The following is a 12,841-nucleotide window of genomic DNA, read 5'->3' on the forward strand; positions in this document are numbered from 1 at the left end:
TCAAGAAGTACTCCCCAGTGCTTTTCCACGAAGCATTTTAATTTTTTATGAAAATTCTAAATTTTTATAATTAAAACGCTTTTGTTATAAACACTTATGAGCCTTAATAATAATAGACATAGAAAAATTATTTTATATTGGGGTTTTTCGCGTGAAAGTTTTAACTAGGCCACTCTTAACATGCTAGTCTTTACTTTGTATCGATTTCGTGGTTAATAAAATCTCCCCTTTGTTCTTAAAAAAAAATCTAAGTAATTATATATAATAGCTTTTTGAGCTTTGCCATATGATTTTTTCGGTTTTGAATCAATTTTACCCTTTAGAATCATTGGGCATTTTAAAATTTTCAACCAACTATCTTTCAAATCTGAATGAATGTTAAAATTCCTAATTTTTTTTTATATTGAATTAGAATCTCCTCATTATGATCCCATCCATCCGAAAATCAACCATAATAAGGCGGCTATGGCTGTCAAGGTTTGATCATTTTAAAATTTATTTAGAGCTTCTTTGTCAAATATTTTTATGGGAGTTTCATTAAAACACCCAAAATGGAGGTTAAAATTATAAAAAAAACCCATGTCTAAATAGTGCTTGAGTTTTTTTATAAATACATGTCTAGTATTGGGTTTATTTATAAATTTGTATATTTTTATTTCGAGTGTTTTTTACAATGTAGTTAAAGGTTTCTTTCGTTTTGATCAGAGAAATAACTTTCATTCAACAATACATTGTGTTAAATGTATTAAAGACCCTCTAAGTTTAGCGAATGACAATGTGATTTTTTGTCATAAGATAGTAGTAAATCAGTAAACCAAAAACAAAAACCCCGAGTATAAATACATCAGCAAATGTTACAAAAAATCCTTTTCACAAATTAGACAAACCGGTCTTGTCACCGGTTTGTCCAATTTTGGAGGAGCTGGACTATTTTAACATTTTGCCTTCCTATTTGTCCTTTCATGGTAAAACCCCTAAATACATTTCCTCATCTGGCTTTTTTATTTTTATTTTTCCCTCTGGCCATACTTTTGTAGCCAAACTCCTCTTAAAGAATCCATCATCCAAAATCACTTCTTTTTATTTTTTCCTTTTAATGGACAGTCACAACTTCATAGAATGGCATTCAAAACTAATGGAACAACAAATTGCCGATCATAATTTGTAAATGCAGCCCACTTTATCAATTTTACAGCAAACATGAAATGGTAAAACTTTGAATTCAATATTCTGTTTCCAACACGCCATCAATAAGCCCAAATTCCATTGCCTGCAATAAAAAGCAACAGAAAGCTCAAGGTTACCACACCAAGCTGAGTAGATATGTAGTGGAGTATTAGATGCTAGAAAAGTATAATCTAATTTGGTTAAAAGCTGTTTATGATAATTCTGTAATTGTTCTTTGTCATAATAGATTATATTATGCACCGAGTACACTGAGCACGAAATTTTCTTACACAACCTTTTATAAACATACCGATTTAATTGACCACTGAAATTTAAGCATGGAAAACAACTTACAAAAACATTAGAAAAGTTACCAGACTTTCCTTCTGTTTTCTCCCTTCTCTGCTAAAATTTCTTGTTCCCCCTTTTCCTTCCCTTCCAATTCGAATGAAGCTTGGAAAAGTTGGGAGAGGGGAACCAAACATTTCTCCTCATATTTAACAATTTATGTCACTACCAATTTACAAAACTCTTTAATTAAAGACATGAGATAGCAATATTACCTCAGAAACAGATAAGAAACGATCCCTCTCAGTGTACTGTTGCACTTTCTCTAGAGATTGGCCAGTAAAAGCAACGTACATATTGTCGACTTTCTGCATCAAATACATCTAAAAGGCTTAATATGAAGCACACAACTATGCACTCAAATTTGACTAAATAAAGCACAGAGAAATAGTTGGTATGGAAACTGAGGACATGTTGAGCACAGTATTGAAAAGCAATAATCACGGGTGCATAGCCTTCCAAGCATAAGGGGATGTCCAGTGCATGAGGCTCACGCCCAAGAATGATTTTGAGCTTCCAACCTATTTCTTTCCTATGTGACTTTTTGGACCAGTAAGCATAGGAAAAATAGCTCAGCAAGAATAGAGACACCCCTTCATCGTAGGTGCTTCTGCTGACAATATATCCATGCTTCTTCAAAATGGTGATCATGGCATTATTATCGAAAATTATTTGAATACATATAGACCACCAAATGCCCTGGACAACCAAAGGTTTGTCTGTCACTAAATGAAGACAAACTAATGGCACACTGAATTTGTTTCTAACAACCCAGCACTGAACAGGGATGAACCTAATTTTCATTTTCCCTAATAGCCCTGTGAGGCAACAGTTCTCAGCATCCGCTTCCAAATTGTAAAATTCTAAAAGATTCCAATTTTTTCAAATATTAACCAAAGAGAGATGCTCTGGATAACCAAGGTTTGTAACAGGGCTGAACCTAAATTTCAATTACCCTAATAGCCCTGTAAGGCAGCAATTCTCAACACTTGAATTCAACTTGTAGAAGTCTACCACATTTAAATTTTGAATCAATTAGTAAAAGTTCATACGGAACTGGTTCATTCCGGTTCAGCTTGATTGAAGTCAATTAGACTGAAAATTAAATATATAATGGTTAAGAAATTGTCTGAAGAATGAAACTAAGAAGGCAGAAAACACTGACATGGCGAGTTTGAACTGCTTCATTCACTTGGCGCCTCACATCTTCCACATGACCCTACAATCAGCAAATGCAAAATCAATTTATGGATTTTAAACAAAACAGATCGTGTAATATATAGGAAATTCTTTTTTATTTTAGGGAAAAAAAAAATGCACAAAGAATTCATGAATTTGAAACAAATCGATAGCATAAGGTCTCAGACAACCCTTTCAATTTGTTGACTGTACATGCCAAATAGTTAGGTTATGAGATTGTTAGGTCCATTTACTATTGAGAGGTGACTTGTGAGCTAGGTTCAAAGTCCGATGTTTCATGGCCGTAGGGTGGTCCAGAAGTATTAAAATATATAAATAAAAACAGATACAAACACATGAAGTCATGTCCTCACAGTAGTATTTCTTCTTCCCACTTGTAAATCATACATTAATATTTTAATACAAAAATTGGTTATAGATTAAGAGATCTTCTCACTTCCCCCCACGTGAGCCAGACAAAAGGGTGCCCAGGCCACCCTCATGATGTCACGCACTTACACGCTTTCATCTCTAGGGAATTGGCCTGCCCACCCCAACCTGTTGGTGGGAATCGAACTCAAAACCTCTTGGTGAGCAGCTCGACCCCAATTCCACCCCAATGTTTGATGGTTGGTACTCAAAACCCTCCTTGAGTATGAAACAATACTTAACCACACTCTTGGTAGAACCAATAAAGAGACTAGAGAATCTGGCATTTCTGTCAGCATGTAAGGCATTCTGAAGCTACCAATATAGTGATTTATCCTCTCAAGCATATGCAAGGCTCAAAAAGAACATTTAGGAATTTAGGCATTAGTAAAAGGACTAATAAATATTGTGCTTTGAGCTGTTCTTTAATAGTATTAATCAGAATAGAGAACATTAAAAAAAAAAAATGGAAACTCTCTTATAATATGAATTTTTTTTCCCAGTACTTCTATTGTGAAACAAAATTACAACATTTTGTTTCTGATCAGCATAAAACAAAAAATAATTATACTGAACTTTCAGATCTTCGCACCTTGCTAAATTAGTGGAATCATATGTGAACAATATAACTAAGTTATTTCCATGTCAAGTATGCATGAAAATCAGTAAGAAAAACCCTCTAATTGCTCGTTGAGATTTGAGATTTTACATATGCTTACCAAATTTTTATTATGTATAATCCTAATTATGCTACAAACTAATCTTAATATGGTACAAAAACTGATAACAGCATAAAAGAGGAAGGGATTTAGTGTTACCTACGACTACAGAACATCAAACAACAATTCACATTTACTTCTTGTAATATAGCCAATATAAACCATTTACTTTAATTTGGAAATTTTTGCATTATACAGAAACATTTGTCACAACCACTATAAATCCATCCAAGTTCTGGAAGAAAAAGATAATGGTTAATTCAAAGCTTCCTATCCTCTTATACTAAATTGGGTAAGATATACTAAAAGGGAATTCATACCCCACATCCACTCTGTGGTTGGTGTATCATGATTCGCGCATTTGGCATCGAATAGCGCATTCCCTTTTCTCCACCAGCAAGAAGAAGTGCTCCTTGGCTTGCTGCTACTCCAAAACACACTGTTCCCACCTTAGGTTTGATCTGATAAAGTATGGAACCATTTAGTCCAAACAGCATACAATTTTTAAAATACAAAATCATTTCTTCATTGGTGCAGTCAGTTTGTGGTTATAATCTTCTGTATGGTTTAGAAAACCTAGCAGATACCCTTTAAGCCGTGAACTATTGGACTGAACTACCACTATATTTCGCTGGTTGCTTCATTTAACAGTGAGAATATAATGGTGGTTTAATCTATTCCCAGATTAAAAGGTCTACATTGGCTAGGTTTTCTAAACACTACAGAAGAATATAACCATAGCCTGAGCTTGGAAGGTGTCGAGGATGAAAGGCTAGTGAGAGTCATGGGGCTTGCATAAGACCATTGGGTGAGTCTTGTATAGTGCTTATTGTCATAGTGGATTTACTTGTGCACTAGGTCTTGTGGTTTTTCCCTTTTCCATGTAAAATCTTGGTTTTGAAAGATTGGTGATTTATTCACCAAACCACAATATCACAGTTCGACAATTTCATAATGTCAACAAATAAGAATAATTAAAAATGGAATAAAGCAGAGAGCAAGGAAATGTGAGCAAAACTAGAAAAGAAAAACGGATGAGAAGGAAACTTCATGACATTACCCAAGACATGCAGTCATAAATTGCCAACACAGAGTATGTACTCCCACCAGGGCAGTTCAAATACACCTGACATGTTACAGGACAAAGTCACAAGCTGTAAAAGAAACGGACTTCGACATATTAACTTAGCCAGGGCAAATCAATTGCAAGGGGGCGAGGGTAGAGAGCAACATAAAAGTATAAGCACACCAGAATATCCGCATTCTCATCAACAGTAGCCAAAGTAACAAGTTGGGATATGACTCGTTGAGCCACCAATGAGTTGACTGGCTGCCCAATGAAGATTATGCGATTCCTGAACAATACAGATGAGAGGTCCAAAGGTCCACCAGGGGTCATCACAGCTGGAAGTATGGCTGGATTCCCTTTTCTGGCTTCTATTGCACCATAACTAAAAATACAAATCAAAAGATTCACAAATTTAAAACCCAACAGAATAATGGACATCATAGAACATATTAGCCATAAATACAATTCAAGATTCTTGACCTAAATAATAGAATATACACTAATTTTCTGATTGTATTATTAACGAGTTTCAAAATTATCATTGCCCAGCTAAAATGCTTTACTCTCTATCCAGTTTTCATCAATCATTCATCAGTGAACCAATATGTGCATTTGTTTTCAAGAGTTTTACATAATTTCCGACCTGATCAATGTAACAATCACAAAACGCTCTCAACTTATTCTATTAAAGATACATTCACCCCTTACAATAATATATTATATGCAAAATCAATACAAATATAGTTCAACCGAAATCAGTTAATAACTAACAAAACACCAGATAGAATTGAAAAGAAATTTGAAAAAACAACGAAAAGTAGATGAAACCCATTGAGCAAAAGGGCACGAGCTATACACCTTGTACTAGTATCACCAAAATCCTTCACGTCAAGCTTTAGAGGTGACCCACAAGTTCTACTAGATAATCCTGAACACAGCAATACGTTTACAATTAATTACTCTGCAAAAATTGTAGTGTGCAAAAATAATTTATTAACTCTGAATTATGAGCACAGATATATAGCCATAGATATGTAATTACATACGCACAAGCACACACATATTTGTGAACTGAAATTGAACTGCTTCAGGAGAAATAAGCAGAGAAATACAGCTGGGTATACATGAAATTGTAATTTGGGAAGAGAAATTTAGTAGTTCTAAGAATTTCTAATTAAAGAGTAATTAGTAAAATAGAAAAGAAAAAAAAAAGTTACCAGTTGTTAACGAATCTCCGTACGGACTCTGCAAGGCAGAAACTGTGGACTTCGACGATGGGTTTCTGCATAACACCAGAAAAATTAATGAATAAATAATACGCAATTATGTATATATATACACACGAAAATTAAAAATTGGTTGTATGAGTTTCTGTTGTGTGGTTTGTACCTGAGAGAAAACAAATGAAGAGAAGAGGTTCTGTGGCAAGAAGCGAATGAGAAGCTCAGTGGCGCTGAGAAAGCTGATGCTACCACCATTTCTCGTAGCTAGCGAGCGAGAGAGAGAGAGAGAGAGAGAGGGCTTAGGAGAGTGGGAGTGAGCGAGAGTTGTGAAGAAAAATCCTCTCTTGCGGACGCTTGTTTGCGAGCCATGAATACGGAAGGAAAATTAAACCGCTAGATCTATATGGATGGTTGAGATTAAAACTTGGGTTAAAAAGGTTACATGTAGAATCGGGTAAAAGAAAACACAAATGGTGATTTTATTTGAACCCACAATTTGCTATTTTGACCCCCACATTAATTTTAAATACGAATAATCTATTTTATCTTTGTATATAACTACTGTTAATGACAAAAAACATTTAAAATAAAAATTAAATTTACTCACTACTCCTCACATATGTTCTTGCCACTAGAGGACCCACGAAGGTGTAATTTTTAAAGGCTAAAAGCTCAACAACAACAAAATATTGACAACTAAATATCCTTATAATTTAACCAATACTAATGCTATTCATAATTGATTGAAAAAAAAACATTACAATTAACATACAATTGTTGCCGATGAGGTTTGATATCATGAAAAGGTCGATTACTCTCCCCTATAAGTGTTTGGGGAATGTCATTTTGGCTTCCATGTAACACTTTGTCCCAAAAATCACTGTTCATTTGATTATTTAATTGTGGATTTACAATTGTAGGGTCACTTTAGTCACGTTTCGATATGGAAATATTTTGGGGATTTGAGTGGCACCATTTCGTAGAGCTCGCTCTCACAAGTTTGTAGACACGTAGTGGACTCAAATCGGAGTTATAATGAAGAAGTTGTGGTAAACAGAAGTGCAGTGGCACAATCGAAAAATTTTCAAAGTTGGGTTTTAAAATGCCCAGTCAGCCCCTCTCTCTCTCTACGCGCAAGACTTTCAATTCGGCTAGTTCCGACCAGTTTTTGGTCGTTGTTAAAGAACAAAAGTTGATCTCCTAGTTAGTGTGAATATGTTGGCAGAGGTATTGGCCGGTGATTTGGAGATTTTCAGTTGCAGACACCCATGCACTACGAGCGGTGTGTGGGCCACGGTGTGGCAGCCCATTGAGTTCTAAATTGTTACCCTTGTCATCATGAGCACGACGGTTCGATCGGATTTGGATTTGGTTATTGTTTGACAGTCGAATGGATATTGCATTTATTATGCGATATTCGAGTTCGATAAGTTTGGACCGTTTGATCGGTCCCAATTTCACATATGTTTTTCCTTGTACTTCTAGGATCGTGTAGGAACTAGTTGATTGAGAATTGGAGCCCCGGATACCCTGAATCAATGATTCTAACTTATTACCGTCCGATCGTACGTTCGAGAGTGATTCGACCGCTTGATCGAGACCAAATTCTCGAGACGTGTTACGTAGACCTTGTTGGACTTATAAGAACTTTCAAACCGAAAATCAGAGGTTGTGGGCTCCGTGGACCCAATTGGTCAAATTCCACAATCGAGGTCAATCGACCGTTGGATTGTGACGGGACTTCTAGAATAGGCTGAACTTTTGGTTATGGACGAATAGGAATTGTCATATAACAAATTGAGGTCATGGGCCCTACAAGCCCAATTGACTTAGATAGCGAGCTTTGTCGGCTCGATTAAGGCCTTTTAGTAGTTGTAATTGTAATTTGAGGTTTGTTTTAAAATGGTATTATAGTTTGAGAGTTTTATTAAATGTTTATGAATTATTATGCAATCGCTTTTACTTTCCAAGCATGTTATATTATGTTTAATTGTGTGGAGTTGGGAATGGCTTGGATAATTGGGTTTTGGCATGAATAAGGAATTAATTAAATGCCTGATTGTATGTCTATATTCAAATATATACTCGGTGGCTTTAAATCGATGAATTGTGGATACTAGTTTTCTCAATAGTATGTTGTACATATTTGAATGCAGTTTGAGAATAGTTTTGAAAGATTATGCATGGTCAGATTCAAGTTAAGGAATGTTGAGAAATGTTTGTTTTTAGGGAGACTCTGTCAGTTTTCTGGCGAAGTTAAACTCTTAAGTGTGTTTTCATTTTGTGGTTCATCGCAAAAAGGGTATTTTGGTCATTCGTGCACTGCACCTGCCAAGTGTCGGACATGCAAGGGGTTCGACCAGATTCCAAAATGGAATTTGGGTCGGGTCTTGTCATTTTAGGCTAACAAGGACCCCTTTGTATTTTATTTTATTTTTGGTCAAGGACCACTTCGTAGATAAGCTATTCATATTTGTCCTCAAAATTTTGGATTATAACAAGTCATTGAAGGTCTAAGCTCATGGTCTGCTAGAAGATTAGCCAATATTTCATCCAACTCGGTGACCTCCGATCTTTTTGAACTATCCGAATTATTCAAGGGATGATGTGAACTACCTGAATTATTTGAAGAAGGATTTGAACTAGCCAGATTATTTGAAAGAGGGTGATGTACGCACACTTTGATAAAATTGGGTGATGTTAAATTGGTCCTTTATAAAGAGAATTACCAATCTCACTTAAATAAGGAATTGTACAAGCCCTATTAAAGCCCAATTAAATAAAGAGAACTCTCAATCACATTTAAATAAGGAATCATGGAGGCCCTGCAGAATAAATGGCAGCAAGTTTCCTTTTTTTTTTTTTTTTGCTTTTTTTTCTTTAAAGCAGAGCTGCAATATGCAGCACATCTTATGGCTTTTCCAGCAAGAAGAGGTGCAGCTGCACCTCCTTGCGCCTTAATAGGTTCGTCACTGGTTCCTGCAACCCTTGTCAGAGTTATTTATCAAGCCATTATGTTCCTACAATCCTAAAGAGGTTTATACGTTTATATTGGTGAAAACATACCTAGTATGTATTCATGAAGGGTTAGACTAACGTTAGGGAGACTTCAAATGCGGTATGAGTTAATTTGTTTTGGCCTTTTTTGGGTGTTGAGTTGCATGGTGGTCGCTACTTACGTTCGGTAGCCTAGTACTGAACGCGATAGGAAAATTCAGTGGCCTTCCACTGAAAAATTGAACCTATTTCAGTTGTGTGGGACCGACAACTTAGGATACGCTATAGATGTCAAACATGCCGTGCCGGGCCCATCCGTCCAATTTAAACTTGTGCTTTTAACGTTTTGTGCTAGGCCAGGTAGACCCATTTAATTTATCGGGTCGTGTCGTGCCGGCCTATTTAGTAAAAATTTTGGTCCTGACCTGGCCCAAAGCCCATGTCCACATTGAAACGGGCCAGGCTAGGCTCGTGTCGTGTCCATGCTTGTGCTCGTGCCATACTCGGGCCCAAGAACCAACCCATTTAATTTGAAATTTTTTCACTTGATTTTTTTTTTGACTAGATAATTGAAATTATAAACATTAAAAATATTATTAGAGACAAGAAATGATGAACTATTTGAAAACATTAATCAATCAAATATCCACAATATGAAAGGGCGGATAGCAAAAAGTGTCCAACTCCATAAAGTCCACTTCAACTTTTCGTCTTTAAACCACTTATTATTTTATTTGTGAAGAAATGTCTTGCTTTGATTATAAGAGAAGCATATATGTCATATGTATTGATTAGATATCAAGTCCAATGTTGTTTAATTAATTTGTAGTTGATATGTTTAATTAATTAATGACCAAAGTAATTTCCCAAAAATGAAAGACATCAATATATGTTTATGATTAAAAAAAATTTTAAAAAAAAACCATATAAACAATGACATTAGATGTCAAAGTATAGCATTTTGACTTTTGAGACAGAAAAAAATGTTAAGTGGGCTGGGCTTGGGCCGTGTTTGAAGCGGGCTTGGGCTCGTGCCGTGCTTGAAGCGGGCTTGAGTCAAACCTGACCCATGTCGGGCCATGGGCCTGCCCGGTCCATTGGACCTCACTTTTGATCTGGCCCGATCCATTAATATTCGTGCTCCTGCATGTCGTGCCTCATTTAAATGAGCTGTGCTCTTGCCATGCTGGGCTGGCCCATCCTGTTTAACACCTAGGATACTGTGGAGTTACACCGTAAAATGGGAATGGGTTTGGTACCATAAGACCGAACTATACCTATTATTCAGTGGTGAAACACCGCAGTATATTTGGTTTTTCAATAACTTGTTGTCGACCTTAAATTGAAAGTAAGCTATTTTGACTTTACTCCTATTGAATGAACAAAAATAAGGTGACACTGCTACTAAAGGAAGCAATGTTGGAACATAATGTGTAATGTACTATATTGATCAATTCACAACTTACGAGGTAATCATTTTGAGTATCTTTTTTTTTTTTTGTCTGAAATCCTTTCTAGTATCATTAACATAGCAGTAATTTTTCAAATTTTAACTTAAAATAACATGATTATTATGTGTATATATTCAAAGGTAGAGATGCATTAATTAGATGGGCTTGTTCATAAGAAAAGATAAATAATATCGTAATTGCAATTAGAAGGTCTTATTCGACATTGTCAACAAACAAAGTGCAACCCAAGAGATATAACAAAAATGCTCTCCTCGAAGACATGTTGCGATCTTTTGAATCTGTGTTTGAAACATTGGACAATCATTCTTGTAACCATGGCAAACTCACAAACTCATCATTGTAATGGTGCAATTGTTTAGTAGCCTCTTCATCAGTCACTCTTAAGTAATTAACTCGCAACTCGTAATTTGTGTATTTATCATCTTCGAGTGGAAAGATCACTACACTAGACACAAGAATACTTAAAATAGATGACAAATCATCCAAAGTGATGGTTTTCTCACTAAAAGGCAAGTGAAAGGAGTTTGTTTCAGGATGTCACCTCTCAACGAATGCAAATACAACAATCTTATCGACATTTCGATAAAAACACATAACAAGTTACTCTAACCCAGATCTCTAAATGTACCATTTGAATATAGCATTATTTGATTTAGCCAACCAATTCCACTCACGAAGGGTATATGTCTTCGATATGCACCTAAGGGGCTCACGTGCCTGTAGTCAAATCCAAAAAAAGAAAAAAAAATTTAATTAGCATGAACCAAACTTATATTGTGCCTTCTTATGTTACAGTAAAACGACTTACCTGGTTATTCCAAATTGCAGCTGTTACGTGAGTTTTGAAATTCGTAAGTAAGGATGGATCAATGGGACCTACTAGAGATGGCTCAGTAGGCTCAGCATCTACCTCAACATTAATATCATGAGTAGCAGCTACATCCTAAATTAATTTTTTCCTAAAAATTGACAATTGCATTTGGGAAAGTGTTTTGGCAAAATTTGGTTAAGATAAACCAGAGATTTAAATTTGGTTGCTGTTGCGTCCATTGGGATGTTAGACTGCCTAAGAATCCTTAACGGGATCAAACCGACGTAGTTCCAAAATCGTAATGAGTAAATGACTCATTGCGGAGGGACATTTAAGTTGCGTGGCTTTGTACCGCATAGGCCTTTGATGTGGTTTTGTACCCTTGGGCTTTTGATGTGGTTTTGTACCACTTGGACTTCAATTTGTTGATTTAGGAATTACTGGGCATTTTAGAATTTAAGCCCATTATTCCATAATTTGCAGACTTGAGACTTTGCACCAACTGTTCACCAATTGGAATTTTTTGATGGCCAAGCCCGTTGTATTTGAGACCGTCGAGTCTTGGAATGTCGACCTGAGATTGACTGATCTTGAGATGTGAGACGAGCCTCGTGGGCATGAGACCGTTATGTCTTACAATTTCGTATTGGGCTTATTGTTGTCACGATTTGGTGATGGGCTGAACCTTCACAAGTCTTTAGCTTTCTTGATCACGTTTTCTAGACCCAAAGCAACCCCACATGGTCTTTCAACTTGCAAACTGAGGTCCTTTGTGACCTTTGGCTATTTTGTTTGCTTGCTTTTATATTGAGTCTGATTTTTGTGCAGGTGGCATTGGAACAAAAGGGAATAAAACCACGTTCTTCTTATTTTCACGAGGTGACCTCCTCCACAGGCTTTTATTCTTTTTTTTTGTTTACATTCAGCAAAACGTAGTAAACCAAAGGCTTTACTTTGCTCCAGCTGGACCCCTCACGTATTGGTGCCATTAACAGCTGTCTTTCAATTTGATTAAGACACCCAAAGGATAAGAATCCTTCTCCAAGTGAAGTATGGATTAAGCTCCTTGTTGATTTGGAACCGCTGGATCATCCAGTAAAGTAAACTTCTTGTCCACATCGGATAGGGACATATGTGTTTTCCTTTAAAAAAAAAGAAAACATATGTGCACCAGCAAACAGCAACAAACGAAAGTCTTAATATCATTCTTTGTTTGCTTCTCCAGACCAGCACATAGCCCTGGTCAAAGCCACCTGTTGTACCATCAAAGAGAAGAGGATTTCACGTGGTAACCCACATGCCATTCTTTAGTTCTTCTCTTTTATTTTTTTTGTTTTATTTATTGATTGAACTAACTAGGATTTTTGCATGGAGAGCAATAGCAGTAGCAATAGAAAACCCTCCAATCAATTGGATACTTCTGGGCT

The 12,841-nt window shown here is 36.1% G+C and overlaps 1 protein-coding gene across 1 annotated transcript; it reads right to left on the reverse strand.

Moving 5' to 3' along the window:
• Positions 1-1,063: 1,063 nt before the first annotated feature.
• Positions 1,064-6,528, reverse strand: CLPP6 (CLP protease proteolytic subunit 6). The gene is made up of 9 exons (XM_008238962.2): positions 6,301-6,528; positions 6,129-6,193; positions 5,770-5,839; positions 5,092-5,293; positions 4,903-4,968; positions 4,163-4,303; positions 2,681-2,734; positions 1,731-1,823; positions 1,064-1,270 (listed from the first exon to the last, which is right to left on the reverse strand). The coding sequence occupies exons 1-9, from the start codon at positions 6,387-6,389 to the stop codon at positions 1,223-1,225; spliced, it is 828 nt and encodes a 275-aa protein (XP_008237184.1). The 5' UTR covers positions 6,390-6,528; the 3' UTR covers positions 1,064-1,222.
• Positions 6,529-12,841: the final 6,313 nt, after the last annotated feature.

This window comes from Prunus mume, linkage group LG6, assembly GCF_029339155.1.
Source record: "Prunus mume cultivar Tortuosa linkage group LG6, ASM2933915v1, whole genome shotgun sequence".
Lineage (NCBI taxonomy): Eukaryota > Viridiplantae > Streptophyta > Magnoliopsida > Rosales > Rosaceae > Prunus > Prunus mume.

Excerpts from the sequence above, each read along its gene's own strand:
- CLPP6 (XM_008238962.2), bottom strand. The coding sequence starts at position 6,389 with ATGGTGGTAGCATCAGCTTTCTCAGCGCCACTGAGCTTCTCATTCGCT. Across the intron at positions 4,304-4,902 it reads TTTATGACTGCATGTCTTGG|ATCAAACCTAAGGTGGGAAC; the intron begins GTAATGTCATGA and ends ATACTTTATCAG. Across the intron at positions 1,824-2,680 it reads AAGCAGTTCAAACTCGCCAT|AAAGTCGACAATATGTACGT; the intron begins GTCAGTGTTTTC and ends TATTTGATGCAG.